The following is a 22,966-nucleotide window of genomic DNA, read 5'->3' as shown; positions in this document are numbered from 1 at the left end:
CCTGGATGAAATTCTCTCTCTCTAACACTGAGATATAGTTAGAAAGAGAAAGCATGGATAAAGTATTACCCTTATGATACAGGGAAAAAGGAAGTCCTTTTTAGTTGCCTGTTCCAGCTTTGTTGCATAAGACCTTGGCAGATGTACATTGGTTATAGCGAGGAACTATGATTGCTTTATTACCATTTATCTGCAAATCCCACATGACAAAAACCTTAAAACATTGACCCTTAGATTACCAACATAATTGATCATATCATTAGGATATGCGGAATGCATTTTCACTCTTTTTTTATTCCCAAGTGACTGAAAGTCCAATGGGCTTTTGAACTAATAAAAAATGCAGCTTCACACCATTTTCATATGGCTAGGCTGGATAACACTGTGGAAATGCACTCCCTCGCCTTTCTGACACTATTGTTATGGCCCTGCATCGACTGATTGCGTTTTGATTGATTTTTCCTCCCTCCCCTCCCATTCTTTTCCCTTCGTTCACTGCAGAGTCGTTCCGCTGGGTTGCATGAAGGCCTCATCAGAAGGGGAGAGGAAACAGCTGCAGCATGTGAACACACTCGAGTCACTAGCTGCTGCTGCCAACCCCACCGGCTGCTGCTGCCCAGTCAGTGGAATCAGTCGCTTGGTCTCTTCCCTTCAATGAGCTTTCAAAAGCCTTGTGGTGTTGTTGCCCTGTGTTCTGAGAAATAACATCTAGTGTCTTTATTTTGATCAATGTACCATACTGAGAAATCAGTGTCAATGTCAAGATACGAGTCACAAATGTGAAAATACTAAAAAAAGCCATGTGGCCCTGGATGGCCCTGGATGGCCCTGGATGACCAACATGAGTCATGTCTCAATGGTCCTTCTGAAGTGTCTTCTCCTTTTCTCCTTTCCTAAGCACTGATCTGAACTATATGGAAGAATATAAAATCCAATTAAGTTATTTTGCTTATCAGGGGTCATGAAGAGAGCAACGAAGAGAGGAAGCAATCGAAGAGTGTTGGGACAGCCAGATACTTCAGAGGTTTGTGTTGAAGTCAGAGGTGTTTCAGTAATTTATTGTTTACAGTTTTCAAGAAGCATTTCCACTCCTCCACCCACAGAAGGGCTTTCAAGAGCCCTCTTATCCAGAACTGAAGTGCTCTCAAGTATCAAATTCAATAAGGCCTAATGAAATAAGTTTGTATTATGTAACCAACATTCATAGCATTACAAAATGAGAGTTTCAAGTCAAGGCCATAGAGAAAGTCACTGAGCTGAAGCCAAATAACTAAGTGGCTAACTGCTTGCCCTGGTCCTGGACTCTTGAGCGTGACGTGTTCTAAGAGACTGACTCAACAGTGTTGTTCTTAACTTGACGACATACAGCCCTTATGAATAGGCTGCAGCTGTCTGTGTGTAGACAGCAAGATCATCAAGATAAGACAATACTTTGAAACCTTGCCATTTACCCTGAAGTCTTTAGTGTTATGGCTATAAGGATGGACAACTCCAGTGCTCTATCAGTAGTCTAACTGGGATCCTTAGGAAGGGTTGGCCATGCCATCACCCCATTCAAGTTGAGATAGAAAATGCTAAAGGTATGGGTTAAGGTTAGGTAGGGGTTAGTCTGTTGTGCTCTATGGGCCATGGTGTTTGTTTGTATTTTCCTCTTTCTAGCACAAAATGGATATATAAATGTTACTGATTGCTCGGAAAGTACATGCTTGCCGAACTCATTCCCTTATTGACAGCAAAAACCACCAGACAGTACTGTTATGCCCCCGGGGGATAGTCTTGACTGCATAGGTCAATTCCTGCCTTCGCTACACTATCCCCAAATTGTTTTAATTTTTCAGGAGAAGGCACCATTGTTAGTAGGCTACCAGGTGAAATACGACAGGTAGCTCTTTAATACCAGTAGATATGCAGCTCTTTGATAGCCTCTCATGCTAGTTGAATAGAAGTCTAAGCCCTTCTGCTGAGTGTTTGAGTAGCTGCACCATAGTTCACATAATTTATAGTGTACATGCCCCATACACATTTCACAGCCTCATTGCCTCTTAGCCTCGCACAGCCTACATCATTTTTATTGTTTCATAAATGTTATTGTTCTATTTTGCAAATCTTTTTTGCTATTTTGTTCATATTTTAATGTTCTGTTATGATGAGCCTTTTATCAGAATCCATCTACTCATTGTCCCCAACATACATTGTATTAATTAATTGAAAATAAATCAATGAGAAAATCCCTCAATGGGGATCAATCATGAGTATCATTTGCATGATCTTCACAGTTGCCTACTGCTTTGATGTCCCTTATGACAATAAAAACATGAGAGAGATAATTAACTGCAATATGAGCGTGCTTCATAGCCTAGGCAGTGGTTCCCAACCTGGGGGGCATGGGGCGCCAAAGATTTCAAAGGGCACCAAAACCCTTATGACTGTCACTGACGTTTTTTTTTTATACATCTATAATACAGAAAATACTTTTTTTTTTTTCTTCAAATGGGGATCATGAATTTCATGAGTGTGAAATGGGGAGTTAAAACGTTGGGAATCCCTGGCCTAGGTCACCATATGTGCTCGTTTGGTGTCATGGTCAACTTTTTGTCATGTACAAGTGGTTCATACAACATGCGCTTAATATGTTAACTCGCAATTCCTTGATGGTAGGAATGTGATTGATGCAGGATTTACTGGCCAATTTCTGTCAAATCAATGAATTGTGTGCATGAACATAAGGGTTTTATACATAAATATATATACAAACTTGCCATTTCATGGATTGAAATAAGAATTTAATGCGGAACATCTAGTCATTTTAAATTAAAATTTGAACATTCCTCTGAATGAGCAGTAAACCTGTCATTTTCATATAAACCCATGTTCTGTTAATCCTATTCATTATTAGCTCCCTAATCTAATCCCTAGCACACATGACAGGAGTGAAATGTGAATAAAGCTTCTCTCACACTTGAGGTCTAGAGCCTCCCTGTGGCAATACACTCCAACTACCCCAAATTGACAAAATTACAAAGACATCAATTAATGATTTCCCCAAAAATATATATCAAGTTGGACCTCAAGTGAAAACCCAATACTCGTTATGCCTTCAACAAGTTTTATTTTCTTGGCATGTGTTTCTATACAAAAAGAGAAAATGTGAAAAATGTGTTCTTCCTATTTACAAGTAGAAAACAATGATGACATGATCAATCAACTTTTTCAAATGATGATATTTAAAATACAACTGTATGGACAGCCAATAGTACAACTTTAAATGACATTGTCCAAACATTTATGGAAGGACACAAAGGCCCAATGCAGATACAACCTCTTGCCCCTTCCTACCACTTCAATAGCTTAATTTCCAATATGGTGCCCTATTGTGTTGGAGGAGGCCTATTCTTGGCTCGAAAATCTGGTTCTTATAGCCCTGTGCATTTTGAACAGGCATGGGCTTGTTGAGTCCAAAATCTACAAATTGATTGCATGGGAATCTCCATCACCTGATCTTTGACGCACCCCTTCCCCAGTTAGACCGATTAGGAGTTGGCCCAGCTATCTATGCAGTGTTTCAGCCCGATCAAGCACCTCTCAGGCATGGAAGAAACAGTGGGAAAAGAAACGGCACTAGCAAGCACTGGCATGCCTGGAGACGGCATTGTAGTGGAAATAAAGCTAATGTATGGAGATCTAATAGGTAAAAGAAATGTGGGAAAACTCCTCCTAGCCCATCAGGGGTAAGGTGGAACAGGCAGTATTTCGTTTTTACTCATCAAATCCTCTCAGATCTACCAGAAGTACCTAGGGGGAAGGGGTTGATTTTGGAATATGGTGAACAAATTCCCCAGGACATGCAAACACCAATCTTGTATGTGGCAAAGTCATGTAGGGTAGGCTACTGTCCGAAGGCTGATCTGAGAGCAGAGTGTGTGGTGGTGGAGAGCTTGCACCAGTCTCTTTTTGGCTGGTCTTAGAACAGCGTAGAGGGGATTCTTCTCCAGAGGCCTCCGCAGAGGCAGTTCTTGACCCAGCGTTGCTCCCACTGCTTCATGGCATTGGTCTTATTGGGCGAGCGAAGCATGGTCACACAGCCACATCTGAGAGAGAGGGGGGATTAAGAAAAAGTTATGAGAGAGAGTGTGTCAACAGAAAATTTGGTAATATTCAGGCCATTATTTGAACGAGCAATTAAAGATGAACTCTGTAAGATTTGGCGAAATTCAGCATCTACAGATGTCACTTATATTCAACTACTTAGACTTGTGGACGCTTAACAACGTTATAGCAACTCATGGATAAAAGAATTGTAGTTGGATAAAACAGTGTTTTATGGTCTGCTAGAAGAATGACAAGGTATGAACACACATTTTGTTTAAATGTGCACTGAGGTAACCTTATACACTGCTATCTTCCACCAATTTTGCTATAAACCTTAACTTTTCAGGGTTTGTTGTGTTGACAAACTGTCTCCCCGGTTACGTTTACGGACGGTAACTTTAAGACAGGCAAGTAAATTAGCAAGTAAAAAACCAAGACAATTACAGAGTCCATCTTTAAGTCAATGAGTAGGCTTTATGTGATTGTGATAAATCGGGTCGAATCATGTTAGTTACAGTATTTATAGGAGGTGGAGTGACATGTAATGGAGTAGAATGATAGACAGGGTGGAATGAAGGGTGGAGTTGCTGAGGACTGGTGTCTGACCTGGTGCAGGCTTTACTCTCCTCAGTGGGGCAGACACCCATGTGGAGACAGCGCAGGTTGTCCATCCGCTGGGCCCCTGGGCTCCTGCACACACGCACACACACACAGCATTACATTTACAGCATTGTGAGATGTTAAAAAACACTACCATAACTCTCATAGGCTACATATAACCACAATGCTTAATCACACTTTATCTCAAAAGGTCAGTTGAGCATTGACCAAAATATAAGCTGAATAAAGTTAAAGCAAAAATGTTTATGCTACATACAGCAGTCAAATAATAATTTTCATGTATTTTTCTCCAAGACCCCTCCTTGGCCTCACCTGGAGACGATCCCCATCTGAGTACTAAATCTTCACTCGGCATCAAAAAGACAAAACCAAATTCACAGTATTTACATCTCTCCAAGACCTTTCCTAGGCCTTACCTGGAGAAGATCTCCACCTGGGCACTGGAGGTGAGCCCCGGCAGGCTGTAGGGCTTGCCAAACTGCAGACGGAGAGGGTGCTTGCCCTGCAGCTTGCAGATGATGCCGTCGTTGATGGGCAACCAGTCCATGCTGGGCACCAGGAGCTGGCTGGGCAGCAGGCAGCACTCGTCAATCAGAGGCTCGTCAGGCTCCTGGGGGTGGCCCTCATCACGAGCTGGAGGGGATGGGGATGCATGGGTGAGAAGAGGTAACGGCATACATAGGGAGAGGTATGCACAGACAGACATAATGGACACATACAAACAGATGTCGTGAGAGAAACAGACATGCAGACATACAAACACAGACAGAAAAGCACAAATGTGCATGAAACCTGGCTGGATTCAAACCCGGGATCCCACTCACCAATCTACCATCCGTAGCCTGCTAAGCTAACACCTAGGAATTAGCTTGGGGAGCTAATGCAAGTGTTCAGGTCTCAGGCAAGTTAAACCACCTTCACTACGCTTCCACACCCTTTGACCTCCCTCTCCTCTGCGAAGAGACCCGTTCATGACGCAGCCCCAATGCAACCTGACTGGGATCAAACTCGCAACTTCTGCTCAACAAACACCTGCCTTAACCTGGGGAGTTAGTGCAAGTGTTCAGATCTCAGGCAAGTTTACTCATCATGCAAGAGTGGTTCCAAACCACCGCTGTTACACACAGAGACACACTGACACACTCACACATGCTTGTGGGCCAGTAAACCGATGTCACAGGAGTACCAAGACATACCCCATATACACATCCAAGAACATGATTGAACCCTTGTGGGATAAATAACTATTTTCAATTAATATGTACAGAGAGAGACATGTACCGACTAGATATCAATTCACATGTACAGTCCATCTAACTTACAGCAGAGCCAGAGCTTGGTGAGCAGGCGGAACAGCAGCGACATGCTGTCCTGGTTGTCGGAGGTGGCCGTGTAGATGGGCAGGCAGCCGGGCTTGAGCAGGCCCCAGATCCTGATCATCACCATCATCTCCCGCAGCATGCTCAGCGAGGAGCCATCCCGCAGGAAGCCAAAGCCTGGGCGCACGATGGAGCCCTATGGAGGTCAGAGATTGCTGCATGTTGACATGAACAGCTGTGATTTTAACCATATCTAAATACATGCAGACTAGGGGCCTATTTAATAAAACATTGAATACATTTATGAAAGAAACTCCTGGTCACATATTGATTGAAAAAGCTGATCAGGAACAACATCTTGGATACCCTGTAGCTAAATGGTGGCCTAGTAGATATCCCTTACCTGATTGGGCAGGTTGGCCAGCAGGTAGAGTACAAAGTCTCCCACCCATTGGATGAGCTGCTGCAGAGACTGGAGCGGGGGGCCATCCAACACAAACTCCTCAGTCTTCAGGTTGATCATCACCTTGTCAATATCTAGGGAGAAGGGACACACCAAGGGGATACTCAATCTCAACCAGAATCACTATAGTAATTAAAAATGAAGCCATGAGTGCTTTCTAGTGAATAGCGATTAATCAGAATGTCAGTTATTTGTTTATTTATTTGTTTTATATGAAATTAATAATTCACTGAATAGCAGTTCAATTACTTAACCGTAGTATTATCCAGTTCAGTTAGTTCTGTGAGCACAGCACGCTGCATGTTTGGAGCAACAATATTAATCAGAACAATGTAAGTGAATTCTGCAATGATAACGAGGGATGTAGTGGTAGAACAAATGTGGGTAAATGCTGGACAAACAGCTGGAGAAAATAAACGTAACGTAATCCCCTTATTTTTGTAAAAGGAGTGTAAATGTTATTCACAACGTAAAAAAAGGTGTGTTTGCCCTCCACTGCATCTCTGATAACAACATATTGCAGTCTCAACTACTGCTTAAATATACCCCAAAAATAACTTGGTGCCACCATCCCTCTAGTCTACAGTTTGAAATGGTGTTAGAAGTGGGATTCCACTTAGGGTTAACTAGAATTCTATCTCTGGAAACCCTTGAATTGAATTATCGTCTTTCATCTGCGTTTAATGCAGTGATGTCAATCATCCTCGATACACGATAGAATCAAAATTGGCCCAACCCTAATTCCACTGATTGATTTTACAAGTATAGGCATATCAATTGTTATACCTGTGTCAGTGTTTTTAGCACAGATCTCTGTAAGCCTGTCCCCCGGGCTCTTGTCTGGTGTATTTAGTACATGGGGCCTCAGTAGAGACTTGAGGGTAGAGCTGATGGCAATGAGCAGGAGCTTGGCGTGGAAGTCACAGGCTCGCGCTGCTGTGGCTGACGACAGCTTGCAGAGGGAGGCTTTCACTGCCACAATACGTGTAGAGAGCACCTACAACAAACACAAAACACACAATGATTATAGACTCAAAATCATAATTCACCAACTTATCTACTTGTACAGTGCCTTGCTAGTAGTCACGCCCTGCACAATTTTCACATTATATTGCCTTAGAGCCTAACATTGAAGTACATACAATTTGCATACATACTAATTGCCTGAAAATATGGCAGCAAAAGTGATGCCTGTGAATACAACTAATACTCAAAATAAGGTTTTACAGATCATTTTCTTGCCTCTGGCTCCTGGGGTCTGACCTATGAGTAATTGTGGGCTGCATCCCCTGCTCATCCTACCTGCTGAAGGGCTTGGTTCTGTCTCATGTACTCCTCGTGGAGCTTCTCCACCAGGTTGTGGACCATCCCTGGCTGCACATGGAGCAGCACGTCCCACCAGTCATAGCCTGTCACCATGCAGTACTCCAACAGGAACAGCAGGTGGCGCAACAATGTGTTCATATCCAACATTTGGCCCATGGAAGGGGACACACGGATCATGTGCAGCTGAAAGGAAGGTGTTTGATTTAAAGAGGGAGGTACACTCAGATTCAATAAGTAAAAAAGTTAGGAAGAGGAATAAATCCCATTAAAGCAAAAAATAATGTCCATTCACTGTTTGCTTCTGCTCAAAATGTTAATATATATATATATATATATATATATATATATATATATATATATATATATATATATATATATATATATATATATATATATACACACACACACACACACACACACACAATTTATGATTCTAGGCTTTGCATTTGCCTTTGGAGTCTGCTATAGGTGTCTGTCAACATGAGGACCAAAGAGGTGTCAATGAAAGTCAAGGAAGCCATTATTAGGCTGAAAAATCAGAAAGAAACTATCAGTAACATAGCCAACACCTTGGGTTTGGCAAAATCAACTATTGGAACATAATTAAAAAGAAAGAAATGCACTGGTGAGCTGAGCAATCGCAAATGGGCTGATAGGCCAAGGAAGACTTCTACAGTGGATGACCAAAGAATGCTCACCATAGGAACACTCAGGAACACTCTCCAGGTGGTAAGCTTTACTGTCAGAGACTACCATCTGCAGAATGTCACCAGCCAAACTACAGAGGTATTAGGTCCAAAACAGTAGGCTACCCCATTGCTACCATGGAATTACTAAGTACCTAGTCAATTTCCAGGTAAATACCAGTGTCCAGTTTCCTGATAGCTTTGGTAGATTGTATTTTTCTCTCGACAACCCAGGTCCTTGCTACTTGTATAACAAAGCAACGCTTTAGCAAATTACGTTTGGTCACATACAAAGGATTGGCCATCAAACATCAATTTGACAATTGTTACTCTCTCACAGCTGTGTGGCTGTATTATCAAGATAAATAAAGTACCATTTTAGCTACAAAGCACAGGAGCTAATCTACAGTAGCTAGTACAGGTAATTTAGAGTTCCTTGCTCACCTTGCCATGGGTGTCCACTCCGGCCAGAGCCAGTGAAGTCCAGGAAAACTGCAGGGCCTTGAAGTGGACGGTGGGACCTCCGGCACGCTGCCGCTTGATGGCCGGCTCATCCCCGGGCCGTTGGCTGGAGCTAGAGGAGGAAGAGGAAGACCCGTAGAACACACCCATTGTGTGGAGGGAGAGTCTGTGGAGGATTTGGATACTACCGTCGTTGAAGGATAGGGCAAGGCCTGGAGAGAGGAGGTTCATGAGGAACTTTTAAACGACAGTCTGCTTGGCAGTCACAGCTTTTCATCATATTTCTTATACGTGACATTTCCAGTTCATTGGACAAGATAGCTTTACTGGAAAACTGTACCCTGTAATTATGCTTATTAAATTAAGTTTATCCTTAAAATGTTTTTATTTCTTAATATATTTCCTATAATTGTCTTTTGTTTTTTTTGAAGCAGAGACACATACCGAGGCCTGGGCAGAATTTGGTGTCAGAGGCCACCTTGAGGTCTGTGTTGGAGATGGAGATGGGCAGCTTGGGTAGAGCCACAGCTGACACTCGGTCCAGGTCGTTGGTGGCTGAGAGGATACGCCATTTCAGGATCATAGGCTGTTTCTCACCCACTGTCAAGAGGGGAAACAGGTGGATAAGAAGGGTGTGGATCTCTATAGAATGCATTGAAATAGTCTAATTCAGAAACTAAACAGCAAGAGTTGTGGTTTGCGTCTGTTAGCGTTGTTTAGTATGCTACACCAGAGGCGGCAAAACTGAGGCAGATATCAACATTGCAAGACACATTTATGCTTTAGAGACTCATAGCCTAAAAAGACACTGCAGCCAGCTTGCTTCACTGGTGTGCGGTTGCTGCTGCCGTGTAGCTTGTTTCTTTGACTACAGTGGGTCTGTTTCAACTGCGGCTGTGGGCTATCAGATGAACGGACATGAAGAGCTTGTTATATAGTTTGGCTGTAAATGTCGCCCTTCTCTCCCCAACTGATCTGAAACACAAGTGATAGCAATATGGAGGATGCCCAACCACAATTCACCTGTCCAGTTCTTCAATGTCAGTGCAGGTGAGACAGGGCAGGCCATGAGATGAAGCCAGCTACAAAAAACTATTGGCATGCACGCAAAAGGGATGTGGTACTCACGGTATGTTTTCCATATTTGATTTTATGGTTTAAGGTTTCTGCCTTACCTACGGGTGAACGATGCTGGAAGATATTATTGACAGGGAGCCCCTCTTTCCGTAGTGACCAGCACTCTACGATGCTGCCTGTCTGGCTGGAGGCACACAGCAGCACCTGCAAATGAAGCCACATTAAAGTCACAACAGTCTATTGTAGTAGTGCTCCCACTCCCACACACGTGCACCACCCTAAAAAATCACTGTCACTCTTACTCACCCACAGCATACACATACCTCTTACTCACCCACAGCATACACATACCTCTTACTCACCCACAGCATACACATACCTCTTACTCACCCACAGCATACACATACCTCTTACTCACAGCAATTGTATATACAGTACACTTCGGAAAGTATTCAAACCCATTCACTTTTTCCACCTTTTGTTGTGTTATAGACTCAATTTACATTTATTTTTTTGCCATCAATCCACACATAATACCCCATAATGACAAAGCGAAAACACGTTTTTTGAATTTTCTGCAAATGTATTAACATTGAAAAACAGAAATACCTCATTTACATAAGCATTCAAACCCTTTGCTATGACATTCTTAAAATTAGCTTAAATGCAAAAATGTCGTCAACAAGTCACTCAATAACATAATAAACCAGACTATAAAAACAAAAGATATTCATTCTGAAATCACATGAACTATACTGTGTGTGTGTGTGTGTGTGTATATATATATATATATATATATATATATATATATATATATATATATATATATATATATATGTATATATTATATTATATACATACACACACACACACACACATACATACATACACACAGGGCAAAAAATTAACACCCGCCACCCGCCAAATGCAGGTAGATTTTGGCATTGGCGGGAAAATCTGTAGGTCTTACCAGCTGCTTTGGCGGGTAGCCAACAAAGATTCGCGAATACTATGGTTCAATATAAAAACTAAACTGATGCAATCTGCAATTCACCATTGTTTCAACATTCCTGCTGCTCCTGCCTCCTCCAGCTGACTGTAACTGCTACGCATCTCACTCATGCTTCTCTTGACTTTTAATATAAACCCCAGTCTATGAGCTTTCTTCCATACAACCTAAAATAAAGTATTAAAGTAAAATTCAGCTACACGTGACAGCATGGGATAGAAAATAAAGCCTACTACAGAAGGTTCATTCTGCGCAGGGAGTAATTTTCAATGCGCAGAAGTCATGCTAATGTGTTTTTGTGATCTTTGCCTTTTTTTTTTTTTTTTTTTTTTTTACATTTTCTCATCCACCAGACACCTTGGCTGGTAGACCAAATAGTACATTTTATGCCCTGTCTATATAACACAGACAGAATTAAACTACCTCAATAACACATTTTGCTGTTATTAAGGGCTGTGACGTGCCTCTCACCTGTTCTGAGTTCTCCCTGGTGAGGAACTTGAGGTGTGTGACGGCCGGGTACTTGTCCCTCCTGACTGGGTCAGTGGTGCAGCGCATGAAGAGCGAAGGCAGCAGCTCAGTGTCGATGCGGCACTTCTCGTTGACCACGCTCACGCACACCTTGAGTAGGGTTTGGACAACAATGGAGCTATGTAACACAATAATCCAGTGGTAATAAGCATCACGTAGACTATGTTCATCACGATAATTGTTACTGAAGTGTGATAGTAAAGAAGGGGTGGGGTGGGGAGGATTTGCTTCCTGAGTTAAATTGGAATTTGCTGTATCACCGTCAGAGCAAAAACAATACCCAATATCAATACTGGTCATGCTGATTCTTCCTACCTTGTAGAACTGCACAGGTGAGGAGCTGCTGCCGTCGGTGGCCGCCACAACAATGTTGCCCCCGCCAGTGAAGGCGATGTCGGCTAGGGCCACGCGGCCCCTCAAGCGGCACAGGCTCTCGCTGGCCGTCAACAGGGCACCGTTGGGCTTGAGTAGGGACACAGTCACCAGGCCGCTCACCGTCACCGCCAGCCAGCCCTCCATGGGCTTGCCCCCAAACAGCGTGAGTGACGGAGAGAACTTCACCCGCGAGAACTTCTCCCCAAAGTTGGTAGAGCCTGACTGGGGGGTTTTCAGAAGAGAAGAGAGATTGTGTGTGGGGTAGGGAGGGAGGGTAATTTTGGGAAGGTTGTGTGTCATATGAGTTCTATCCATTACCAGCCCCAATTTTGATGCTCCACCTAAGTCTTGTTATATATGATTCCAAAATGAATAAATCTAACTTATATTTTAGAATATATTGTTATATGATTCCAGGGCACAGCACAGAACCCCTGGCAAATTATGGCATATATCAGTAGCTTTGAAGCAGAATTTTACTGAAATCTTTTTGGGGTATATTTCTTGTCCATTTACCATTGACATGGTCCCGAAATATATAACAGAGCCTCATAGATATCCTAACAGCAAGCTTACATTTACTTCCTGGAAGAGTCTCATGATTATGTGTTTTGACACAGTAAATCTAAACTCACAACTAGGTATGAGGTTTGAATTCACAAAGTAATTATATTTTGGGACCATATCAATTAAACAATATATCTATAAAATATATTGTTATGATCGGCACTGTTCAGCATTTCTCAGAGCTTTAAACCTGTGTCCATAAACGTATTGAGTAAACAATACAACCTAATGTCCATAGATCAGACATTTGTAACACTGTGAGTACAAGGGCAGGCAAATCCATTACCATCTCCACATGAAGAGCCAGCTTGACTCCATTGTGCAGCCAGGAGAGGGCTACAATGGGGTCTCCATCCACTGCACTTCCAAGGGAACTCTCCCAGCTATTCACTAGGTGGTCTGCCATGGCCCAGCACTTGATTTGCCCATCTCCATCAGCAGACAGCAACCTGGAGCCTGAAATACACGTACACAGACAGCAAAATAAGACAATGGTAATAGGGTATCCCCATGACATACTTTCAATCCCTTATGATTGTTCCATGTTCACACCACTTTAAAGTACATTGCTCCGCATATCACAATAAATTGAGGTAAATACCAGCCAGGTGCCCAAACTGAATTTAATAATTCAAAAGACCTTCTGGCTAAATAAATGTTTGACATACAAATGCTGACCCACCTGATTGGTCCCACTCCAGACAAGATATGACCTCAGCGTGCCCTGAATTAATGGAATACACGTCCCATGGGTGCTCTGTGTCAATTATGTGGATCATATGACTGACATCTGAAACAAAGTGAAACATTGTTGTTATGGTCTTATTATAAAGTCATGCATAATATCACCATACAGGTTCAGACAAAGAGAGGCAATGACATTTCAGAAATTTGGGAACATGACACACTAACATAGTCAAAATCGCACCTCATTGATTATATTATGAGTGAGTCTTCAGCACCATTATTTGTGTACCTTTCTCGTCTTCTTCATTTTTGAGGTCAGTGGTAAAGGCAACAAGGTTCCTGCAGGACCAGGCACACACCAGTGGGATGGACGGGCAGTGGTTGCTCTTCGGTCTCTTCTCCCACTCGCATACATAGGCAACCTCCATCATTCAACCATAGGTGTTTTCACTGGTTAAGCAAGGACCTTCAGACCTTACTTCACAAGCAGAGAAATAAGTTTGTCAGTCACCTGCTAATATACATGTTTCGATAGCATTCATTACACACATGTCAAATAATTCAAAGAAATCGGTCGCAGTACCACTAGCTAGCTAGCTTAATTACTTTGTGAAAATCCAAATACTGTAGTTAATTATGAAAACGAACAGTCAGTGCAAGCCCGTGGAGTAATAGTTAGCTAGCTGTTGAACCTGACTGCAACCTAGAACCTGTAATACAGAACATCTTTCATTAAAAAAACACAACAAAAAACAATAATGCCATCTGTTCTTTGAGCAGCTCAATGGTGAAGTCACACTATATGAATATGTACATTTCTGTGAATAATGATTCTTTATAAGTGTTAAAACATGTAATCTACTTTACTTCTTACCATCCAGTTAGCATTGAGCAGTCTGCCTACAAAAGATACATATTAGGACCCATGACGTCGAACGTAACGTCCTTTCAATTGCCTGCGACTATCATTCGTTTTTTTTTTTACAAAGCAAGAGACGTAACATAATAGCATTTGTGCGTACCGCCAAATATCTTCTATATTTTCAAAAACTCTGGTTAAACGGTCTCTGATCTAGTCAAGTGTAAGAGGACGCTAATTGTCAATGTGTCTAGAACGGGTGAGACCATACATTTATTAATTTCGGGTGGGGTGAGAGTAGTTAATAATTATATAGTGAGACTAAACAAAGACCTAAAAAGATGAATTGTTCATTAATAACATTGGTGTTAGCTAAGCGACCTCCACGATAACGATGTCTATGTTGTTAAGATGATACTGGTTTGAGTTAACAAGTATGTCATGTCTCTAGCTTTGAGAAAAAATACTTTATATCGGAGTTGTATCTACGTCTTTTCAGCCACATAAAGTACTTCCGGGTCCCGGAATTTCGGAATCTTTCCACAAAATAAATGTCCTAAAGTAATAAATAAAAAAACGGATAAATCTGTATTTATTAATGATTTATGAAAAATAACTGTCTAAACATTAACAATGATTCATATTTGTTGATATTTAAGTGACATTTGTATAAAAGCCAGTTTACCACAACGCCTAGAATAGTTTTTGCGCTATAAGCCAATATACATATCATATACTGTTTGCAGCTTTGCATAATGTATACTGTGAAAAAGGAAAAACTACATGGGGGAAAATATCAAGTAAAAATATAATAAGATAAGATAAGATAAGATAAATAATATTATGGTGGAGGACATTGAGAAATGGTTGGAGCTTAAGTAAATGAATGGAGAGAACATAGCTAATATATATATATACACACTGTATTTTGAAGGCAAAATACGAAAACCGGAAGTCTTATTGTGTCTGGCTGCCATGACGCTAATCGGAGTTGTGCCTGTTTGCACAATGCGCATATGCACACAGGCACAACTCCGCCTTGGTGCTCACTGACTGGCTCCCGCGCATGAATACAATCAATATTCATTAGCTTACCCTTCCGTGTTGGCGGACAACGATTCCCATTGGGAATGAACCCACATGTGTATCTTGTCAATTATTAAAGGCCCACTAAAGTGAAAATCGTCATTTCCAGTGCTTTGGTTTGAATATTCCCTTCATCAGATCAAATTAGCATCACCCAAATATGGAAATGTCTTTTTCCAGTACTCTTTGTGTAAAGATGTAGCTGCTACTCTCCCTCAAATGCTCAGTCCATCACCACGACCTGCTCATGTTATACTCCAATCGAATGCATGCTCTGGGAAGTACAACTCAAATCAAATAAACCAATTATATAATTTGTTTATATTTTACACCCCTCCCATTTTAGCCAGCACTAGCAGTGCACACATTGTCAGCTCCCAGCAGATACAGATAACAGTTGAGCCTAGATGAAACTGTCCATTTAGAATGTTGTGATAAAATGCAGCAAAACTGTTCAGAATACAAAGGTAAGAAAATATGTAGCTAAAGTTATTTTGTTGTTTGAGCTCACAGACCTGTTCACTAACTCTTAGTAGAGTTTCTAACAATTTTACAAACTTAGCTTCAAAGTAATTTAACAGCATTAAACTGCAAACAGAAATGCTGCATAAATCCACATAAGACACTGTAGGCTGATAATGAATTGGTCAATATTACATTCAGCTAAAAAAAAAACATGAAACCAAGGAAAGACTGACCCACAAGATTAACTGTCAATCAAAAATGTGAGCCTCACGCCCAGTCAATTCTGTAGTCTGCTGGCTTGAAGTTGTGATAAGCAAAAAAGCTACTTCTTGCTTCTTTTTGAGCATTTTAATTGTAAATAATTAAAGTATGTAACCTAAATTTTACGCAGAAATTATTTTATATGTAAATCAAAGGCACTTTAGTGGGACTTTAACGTTTTTAGCACCTCCTCTACCCTAAAAATAACCACTTCGGGAATTCAAAGTCGGAGGAGGCCTGCCACCTTTTTGCATGTTCGCCATTGTTAAAAGTGAAAACCACCCCATCAGAGAGGATGCCTTAATAATTAAAAAAGACCTGGTGAGGTAATGGGATATTTAAGAAGTATTTACTACACCTACTAGGAGGTGCCTATTGTACCCATTCCAAGATGATTTTATTTACCTGTATATTATGAGATGTTTGTTGTCAAAGAGGGTGCAAACCTCCTATTAGGTACAGAGAACTCTCTTTGTTGTTGTGCACTATGATACTCATAAGGCAGTGGCTGTATAGTGTGGAGAGACATATCTAACATGTATTTTTTTATCTGTCCTTTCCAAAAACAAATGTTAATTGCATCCTAACACCTTAAATAGACTATAACTCTTACAAATGTAAAAACATTTTTATAAAAAAGTAAAACATTTGACGCATGTAATTATATTTACAAGGTAGTCCTCTCTTTGAAAAAAGTCCTCATGACATCATAGCAATGCGACAATTCATTTGAGGTCACCAAGGAGCGCCACGGATGCTGAGGTAGCGAGGTTAGCAATTACAAGTATTGCAAGGCTTAACTGAGTGCTGCTCTCCGATTCTCACCGACCCCGCATAAACTGTTTAAAGGGTTTATAATGTCAACGAGTGACTTCTATTTGAGATATTATGTTGGACATAAGGGCAAGTTCGGACACGAGTTTCTGGAATTTGAGTTTAGACCGGACGGTGAGTTAGGCGGCAATTTTACTAACGCTAGCCTGCCTGCTAACTAGCATTAGTTAGCTCAGCTAATCGAAACTGGTGTAGCTAGTTCAAAGTCTGTTGGCCCTTTGCAAAAATGTTAGCTATCTAAGCCAGCAAAATAATCTTTTTGCTAGCAACCTGTTTTCATCGCATGTTTGCAATATGTAGATATGTATGTGCATCGAAATGTGTAATTGTGAATTATGCTTATTTCCTGTATACCATTTGCTGAAACGACTGGGACCACCAGTTCATGCTTTGTTTAACTGTTTGTGCTAACTGAGTAAATAGCTAGCTACATTGAGAGAGTTGGTGAGCTGCCTACCTAATGAGTGTATTTAAGTTCAAAAGCAATAACGCGGTCTTTTGATTCTCTTTCAGGTAAACTGAGGTATGCGAACAACAGCAACTACAAGAATGACGTGATGATCAGAAAAGAGGTATACGTCTACAACAACATGATTAAAGCTAGATTAGATCAATGCTAATCTAACAATCACACATACCTGTACTAAAAGTAATTCTGCATTCTTAAACACCTGGTGTTTCACTGTAGTACAGCAATATACCACATGATGCAAAAATAATGGATATAACTGGGTGACTGGGATTTGCGTCAAGTCCAACAATTTCTATTTGCAATATTCTTCAATGTTGCACCTATTGACTTGACACCAGATTTGGTAGCTGTAACCTTCTGATTCTTCTCACCTACAGGCCTATGTACACAAAAGTGTGATGGAGGAGCTGAAGAGGATCATAGATGATAGTGAGATCACCAAGGAGGATGATGCACTGTGGCCACCCCCGGATAGAGTTGGCAGACAGGTCAGCCAGGCCTCTCAGTCAAGAATCTCGCTCACACACACAGCTAGATATTGTAAACAAGCATGGAAGAAGTCAGATGAGACAACTGGATATGTCTTACTTAAACTATGAAACAGATTTGAGTGTCATGCACATACCTTATTCAAATGTTGAACATCTAATTTGACAAAATGGGATGGAGTAGTATTTTGAACTGGTTAGCCAAGATTGTCTGAAGATGGTCTTAATACTTTTCTAAACTCTTTCAGGAGCTGGAGATTGTCATTGGGGATGAGCACATTTCGTTCACAACTTCCAAGATTGGCTCCTTGATTGATGTCAACCAGTCCAAGTAAGTACACGATGCTATTTAAAACAATGTGAGCGCTGTCTGAGCACAGCTGTAAGGATTTAGCCCTCAATGTTGTCTCAGCTACTATAATAATGTCATTGTGTTTTCCAGGGACCCTGAAGGTCTCAGAGTGTTCTATTATCTGGTCCAGGACCTGAAATGTCTCGTCTTCAGTCTCATCGGCTTACACTTCAAAATCAAGCCCATCTAAGCAGTGGACATGTCTCGTTGGAATTGTTTTATTTCATGTTTGCGCCCGTTACAACATTTGTACATTTGCTTTTGATTAACCTGTTCTTTTTTATTTTAAATAAATGATTGGGAAAACTTTGGTCACTCCTGTTTCTTCACTCAAACCAAAAGCGTCTCATCCATTCTGTTACTGTTCATTTTCTTAGAAGTGCTCCATTGCTAAAGGCCTTTGTTGTGGGGTAGTCTGTTTTATTATGGTAGGGAAACATTTGTTTAGAGCTCAACTGCATATCATCTTCTGGTCAGTCTTGAAATATTCACACAATACACAGAGAAAGTGTGATTTTATTGTTTTTATTTCAACACTTCCATACAAGCCAAGGTCACTGATGAGGCTAAATGTAGCTCATATTTGTTAGATTTTATTTACAATCTTAGTAAAGCTATGCATGAAAGATTACCAATGATCAATCCATTCGTAAGGCACAGGAAAGTCTGCCCAAATGATTAATAGCAAAGGTCTGAGGTATTGTAAAATCACATTACAGCAAAGTTGTGAGCTATAAATTCTCATCACATGACAAGGCTCCTTACAACACAGCAAAAAGGAGTTAGGTGGAGGAGCTACTATGAATATCAATCAATAAATTACTTGATCTTATTCCTATATCAAACTCAAGGCTTTTACATAAGCACAATCAGGACATCTTCAGGACCTGAATTGTTACACCTACATTCATGTTGCTAACCACAACACACGTATTGCTTATTATCTAACTTTTAACATCACTTGCAGTTATAGTTGGTAATCCAATAGTACGGGAATATGCCCTTAAAAGAACTATCCAGAGCTTCTAGTGCTCTTAGGCTTGGACCAGTATTAGAATTCTCAAACCGGTGTACCTTCCTTCGAAAAATACCCTGGTATATGGTAACACCTTTTAGTAAAGACTTTCAACATGGCTCAAACTTGTGGAGACAGTATTGACAGAAATAAACCAGTATAATCTTAAATACCAACGTCACCGTATACCTGCCCCATCCCCAAATGCTCTGTAATAAAATTATCCAACACTACCTGCAGTGATATAGTAATTACCCCTCCCCCCTTTTAATTAACCCATACAGTACCAGTACCTTCACTCTAGGCCTGGGAAAAGTTAATTTAAAACAACATTCACCTCACTGTCCTATATAACTGCTTACTTTTCCCTGCACTGGCAATCGCCCCATTTGCAATCGCCCCCCCCTTAGCTGAGAGGCTTTCCTTCCAGAACGCTGAAGATGTCCTCTAGGGACTTATGGACACACTGGAGGAACTCATGGACATTGCGGGCTGGATAGCTGGATACATTGCAGCCAATCCAGTCATCATGGACACCATAGCCCACCCCAAACCCATCAGGCACCACTGGGGCAAAGCCCCCCAGGTTGACAGCGGGGCTGGTGAGGGTGCTGGTGGAAAGGACATTGTGATTGATGGCAGCGTAAGCTGGGTCCTGATAGAGGCTGTGCAGAGCCTGGCCCTTGGAGTTGGCCAGATATCGCATGGCAAACAGATGCCGGTCAAACCCTTGACCTGGTCGGAGAAAATGTAATTTTTGTCTTTGCATTATGTATGAATGACATTGTTCAAATCTGAAAATCTGAGGTGTATAAATGTTTTCCATTACCAAATACTATGTAATCAAACATTGTTTAGTAGAAATGTAGTGTACTCACCCATGGCTGCCTCTTTGGTGAGCTGCCCATGGTATTTGGAGCATTCACTGAGCATGGCCAGCAGTTGCTCCACACTGTGCTTCCCTGGCTGGCGTACGAAAGCATCTGCGCATTGTTGTGTGTGTATGGTAGCTGGCCGAATGGTCTCTGTGCGGCCGTGTCGAAATGCTGCTGTGCTACAGGACTCGTACGTCGCCACAGTCTGTCCATACTGCCTCAGGAAGCCCATCTGAAATGCCAGCTGAGCGATAGCGTCTGGACTCAGCTTCTTCTTCTTCAACTGTTCCTTCCCACCCTTCTGAAACTGCATGGCGTCGATGGTGAGTTTTGAAACAGCTGCATGGAAGTTCTCTTTTGCCTTCGTGATTCCTTTCTCCAGCTCCCCATCCAGGTTGAACTGGAGTCGGCGTACAGCAGAGGCTGAGTCCACAGCTGCAGGAGAGGAACTGGGGTTCACCAACGGCTTCTCAGTAGTGTCTTTAAAGATCTCGTTCTGAAAGCGGAGCACAGCCACACCGTCGCCCCATGAGTGCTCAAAGTTGATGGCTGCCTGTCCGTCTTTGGCCAGTATGATGCTGAAGGACTTGTCATACCAACGGTTGCAACCGTCCCCATGCAGCATGTTGTGGGAGGTGTGGATATGGTCACGCATGCTCTCATCGTCCAGACACAGACAGAAGAGGGCGCTGTCAACAATCCCCAGTGCCTCTCTGTTCCCAGCGGCCAGAAGCTTCTCCCTTAGCCCAGACCACACATCCCTGTTTTCACTGGTCAGGAGCCCCAGGGGATAGGCAGCGGCTGGGGTTGAGTCTGACAGGATGTGCTTCAAGTGGGCCTGGATCTCCGTCGGCTTCACCAAGTTCCCATCACGGTCCACCACATCGAACACATACATGTTTCCTTTCCTCATCACCAGGAGGTGGCGTCCTTTCTGGTCTGTGAAGAGCTCATCTCTACCATGCTTGGGGATGCGAGAGGAATTGAAGAGGCGAAAGTACTGTGACATGTCCAGGGGGTAGGCATTCACCATGTAGGCCCCATACCAAGATAGTGAGGAGGGCACCCAGCGGATGAGTTTTTTGAAGCCATCTGTGTCACTCTTAGCTGGGTTCAGATGGAATACCTCTGGCTCCAGGTATCCAGCACGTAGCGTCTTCATGAGCCGCACAGCAGAGCACACCATGTTGGTACCTCGCACTAGCTGGTCATTGTACTCTGTCTTTGGATCAGGGTTGAAGGACATGAAGGGGTTGAAGTTCAGCACTACGGAGTCCCGTGCAGACAGGTACATGTCGAACCATGGGGCTATGTAACAATGTAAAGAGACAGTTATATTCCTGAACAACACAGATGCTCTGTTACTTGCCAGTTGATATTACAAATCCTATCTATTTAAATTAAAACTTACCTGAAATGTAGCTGGTATGCTTGTTCTGCTTGTCCTGAGCTACCAGGTCTTCATGAAGTTGTTTCCCCACACCACTTTGGAAGTCATGTGCAAGTCTCTCTGTGTTACTGTAAACAGGTGTTGAGGTGTTGAATGCGTCACACTGACCAATGACCATTACTAGGCATATCACACAAGTGTAAATATTTGAGTTCTGCTTACCTGAATTGGTCATCATCTAAAAGAGGCCTCTGAGCAGCCAAATACCTCTTGATTGTATCTTCCAGTTTGGGAACTGGCAACCTGTAGAATATACAGGAATGTATTACATTTTAAAGAAAAACAATCAAACTTGATCATATAACTGCACCTATGTCCGCGGCTAATCTTTTTATTTACATGAAACAACGCCCCCCCGTGGCTATACTGTGTTCACATTCAATATGCATGTGCACTTTCACCTATATTCCTTAACCCTACAGTAAGAATGTCACCTACTTAAAGAAATTGGACTTTATCTTTAAACACAATTGATATATTTCACAGACAAGTTACATCATAAATGATTAGGTGAGAGTTGCACTGAGTAACTTGAGTGATTTAAAAAGGAAATGTAGCTAGCCACAATAATAATCAAACCAGGGAATTCACTTTTGATTACCTGGGTAAACTCTTCTGATAATGCATTGTTGGCACGATACTTTTATGCAGGTACTCCGGCGTTGACCCATCTTTGCTGCTGTAGCTTCGCTTATCAATGGTCAATGTCGTAGTGCTTCTCAGAGATTTCAGACTCCCAGATTTTCTGAGTGTAGCACAAAACTGCATGGAGAGCAAATTTGCCATAGTACTAGCTAGCAAACGAATTAGATGTTTGCCGAATGTATACCAATCTCTAACTAGTATAATGCGTACAGAAAGGGAAGGCTAGGAGGTAGGTGAAACCAGGCACCGGGCACTGTGAGACTGACTACCTACGAGCTAGCTGTGTTGCAATAGCAAACTGAATTGAGCTAGGCTAACAGTAGTTTTAATAGCAAACCACCTATTCACTCATTAGCACCCCAAACTGCTCCGTTGCTAGCCAGCTGAACCCCCCCTCTCACCGGCTAATATAATTGACAACCTACGTATAAATAACTGTGACACTGATAGCGGATGCAGGAAGAAGACATCTGTAGGAAAACATATTTGAGGTAAATGGGATACTTGGGACGGCTCGACGCTGACGTCACCACATTGAAGTTGAGATTTAAGTGATTTAAAACGATTACGTAAGGGTTATGGTTATGGTAGGGTCGTCCCTAGCTCTGGTCAAGCCGCACGGACGCCCTGGATCAGACCTAGATCCTCCCACAGATCCCATTTAGCGTCTACTGAAAATAAAGAGAAAGCCACGTGACGCGTTTGGGTACGTCAGAAAGTAGTAACGATTGGCTACCACGGTCAACGTGTAAGGTTCCTAGTCACCACTGCAAACTACTTTTTAGTGCATCTTAATGTCACACAAACATCTTGCCCACCAGTGAATGTTCGGAGTTACATTGGTCCACCCCCCCCCCCCCCCCCCCCCAAAGTGATATTGCAAATTACTATATTATTATATCTTGGTCTGAGACTGATTCTGAACTATGGCCTGTAAATGGCTCATGGTCAA

The 22,966-nt window shown here is 42.0% G+C and overlaps 3 protein-coding genes across 4 annotated transcripts; 1 reads left to right on the top strand and 2 right to left on the bottom strand.

Moving 5' to 3' along the window:
* Positions 1-2,888: 2,888 nt before the first annotated feature.
* Positions 2,889-14,246, bottom strand: med16 (mediator complex subunit 16). 2 transcript variants are annotated; one of them, XM_083671668.1, is made up of 16 exons: positions 14,087-14,246; positions 13,502-13,690; positions 13,208-13,315; positions 12,812-12,981; positions 11,899-12,180; positions 11,524-11,673; positions 10,142-10,247; positions 9,411-9,566; positions 8,949-9,178; positions 7,795-8,001; positions 7,279-7,489; positions 6,433-6,566; positions 6,033-6,225; positions 5,127-5,343; positions 4,696-4,779; positions 2,889-4,088 (listed from the first exon to the last, which is right to left on the bottom strand). In XM_083671668.1, exons 2-16 carry the CDS (start codon positions 13,641-13,643, stop codon positions 3,962-3,964), a joined length of 2,517 nt encoding a protein of 838 aa, XP_083527794.1. In that variant the 5' UTR covers positions 13,644-13,690; positions 14,087-14,246; the 3' UTR covers positions 2,889-3,961. The 2 variants fall into 2 exon arrangements, with proteins under 2 accessions (XP_083527794.1, XP_083527795.1); XM_083671669.1 differs by lacking the exons at positions 13,208-13,315; positions 13,502-13,690; positions 14,087-14,246 and having other exon boundaries at positions 2,890-4,088; positions 11,899-12,176; positions 12,812-12,952.
* A 2,383-nt stretch (positions 14,247-16,629) lies between these two features.
* Positions 16,630-18,339, top strand: magoh (mago homolog, exon junction complex subunit). The gene is made up of 5 exons (XM_083671214.1): positions 16,630-16,831; positions 17,231-17,289; positions 17,567-17,677; positions 17,926-18,008; positions 18,120-18,339. Exons 1-5 carry the CDS (start codon positions 16,741-16,743, stop codon positions 18,217-18,219), a joined length of 444 nt encoding a protein of 147 aa, XP_083527340.1. The 5' UTR covers positions 16,630-16,740; the 3' UTR covers positions 18,220-18,339.
* Positions 18,340-18,546: 207 nt separating this feature from the next.
* cpt2 (carnitine palmitoyltransferase 2) lies at positions 18,547-22,458 on the bottom strand. The gene is made up of 5 exons (XM_083672527.1): positions 21,971-22,458; positions 21,532-21,612; positions 21,331-21,437; positions 19,923-21,227; positions 18,547-19,779 (listed from the first exon to the last, which is right to left on the bottom strand). Exons 1-5 carry the CDS (start codon positions 22,153-22,155, stop codon positions 19,451-19,453), a joined length of 2,007 nt encoding a protein of 668 aa, XP_083528653.1. The 5' UTR covers positions 22,156-22,458; the 3' UTR covers positions 18,547-19,450.
* Between the last annotated feature and the right edge of the window lie 508 nt (positions 22,459-22,966).

The sequence above is a fragment of the Argentina silus genome (genome assembly GCF_951799395.1).
Source record: "Argentina silus genome assembly, chromosome: 6".
NCBI classification, from domain to species: domain Eukaryota; kingdom Metazoa; phylum Chordata; class Actinopteri; order Argentiniformes; family Argentinidae; genus Argentina; species Argentina silus.
Note: the sequence above shows the minus strand (reverse complement) of the source record. Positions and strands in the feature narration are given on the sequence as shown.

Coding starts and splice junctions, on each gene's coding strand:
- med16 (XM_083671668.1), bottom strand. CDS start 13,643: ATGATGGAGGTTGCCTATGTATGCGAGTGGGAGAAGAGACCGAAGAGC. Junction 10,248..11,523: donor CCAGGGAGAACTCAGAACAG/GTGAGAGGCACG, acceptor CTTCATTTGCAG/GTGCTGCTGTGTGCCTCCAG. Junction 8,002..8,948: donor GAGTGGACACCCATGGCAAG/GTGAGCAAGGAA, acceptor CCTTCCTTTCAG/CTGCACATGATCCGTGTGTC.
- cpt2 (XM_083672527.1), bottom strand. CDS start 22,155: ATGGCAAATTTGCTCTCCATGCAGTTTTGTGCTACACTCAGAAAATCT. Junction 21,613..21,970: donor TATCAGAAGAGTTTACCCAG/GTAATCAAAAGT, acceptor TATATTCTACAG/GTTGCCAGTTCCCAAACTGG. Junction 21,228..21,330: donor GCATACCAGCTACATTTCAG/GTAAGTTTTAAT, acceptor ATTGTTACATAG/CCCCATGGTTCGACATGTAC.
- magoh (XM_083671214.1), top strand. CDS start 16,741: ATGTCAACGAGTGACTTCTATTTGAGATATTATGTTGGACATAAGGGC. Junction 16,832..17,230: donor ATTTGAGTTTAGACCGGACG/GTGAGTTAGGCG, acceptor ATTCTCTTTCAG/GTAAACTGAGGTATGCGAAC. Junction 17,290..17,566: donor ACGTGATGATCAGAAAAGAG/GTATACGTCTAC, acceptor TCTCACCTACAG/GCCTATGTACACAAAAGTGT.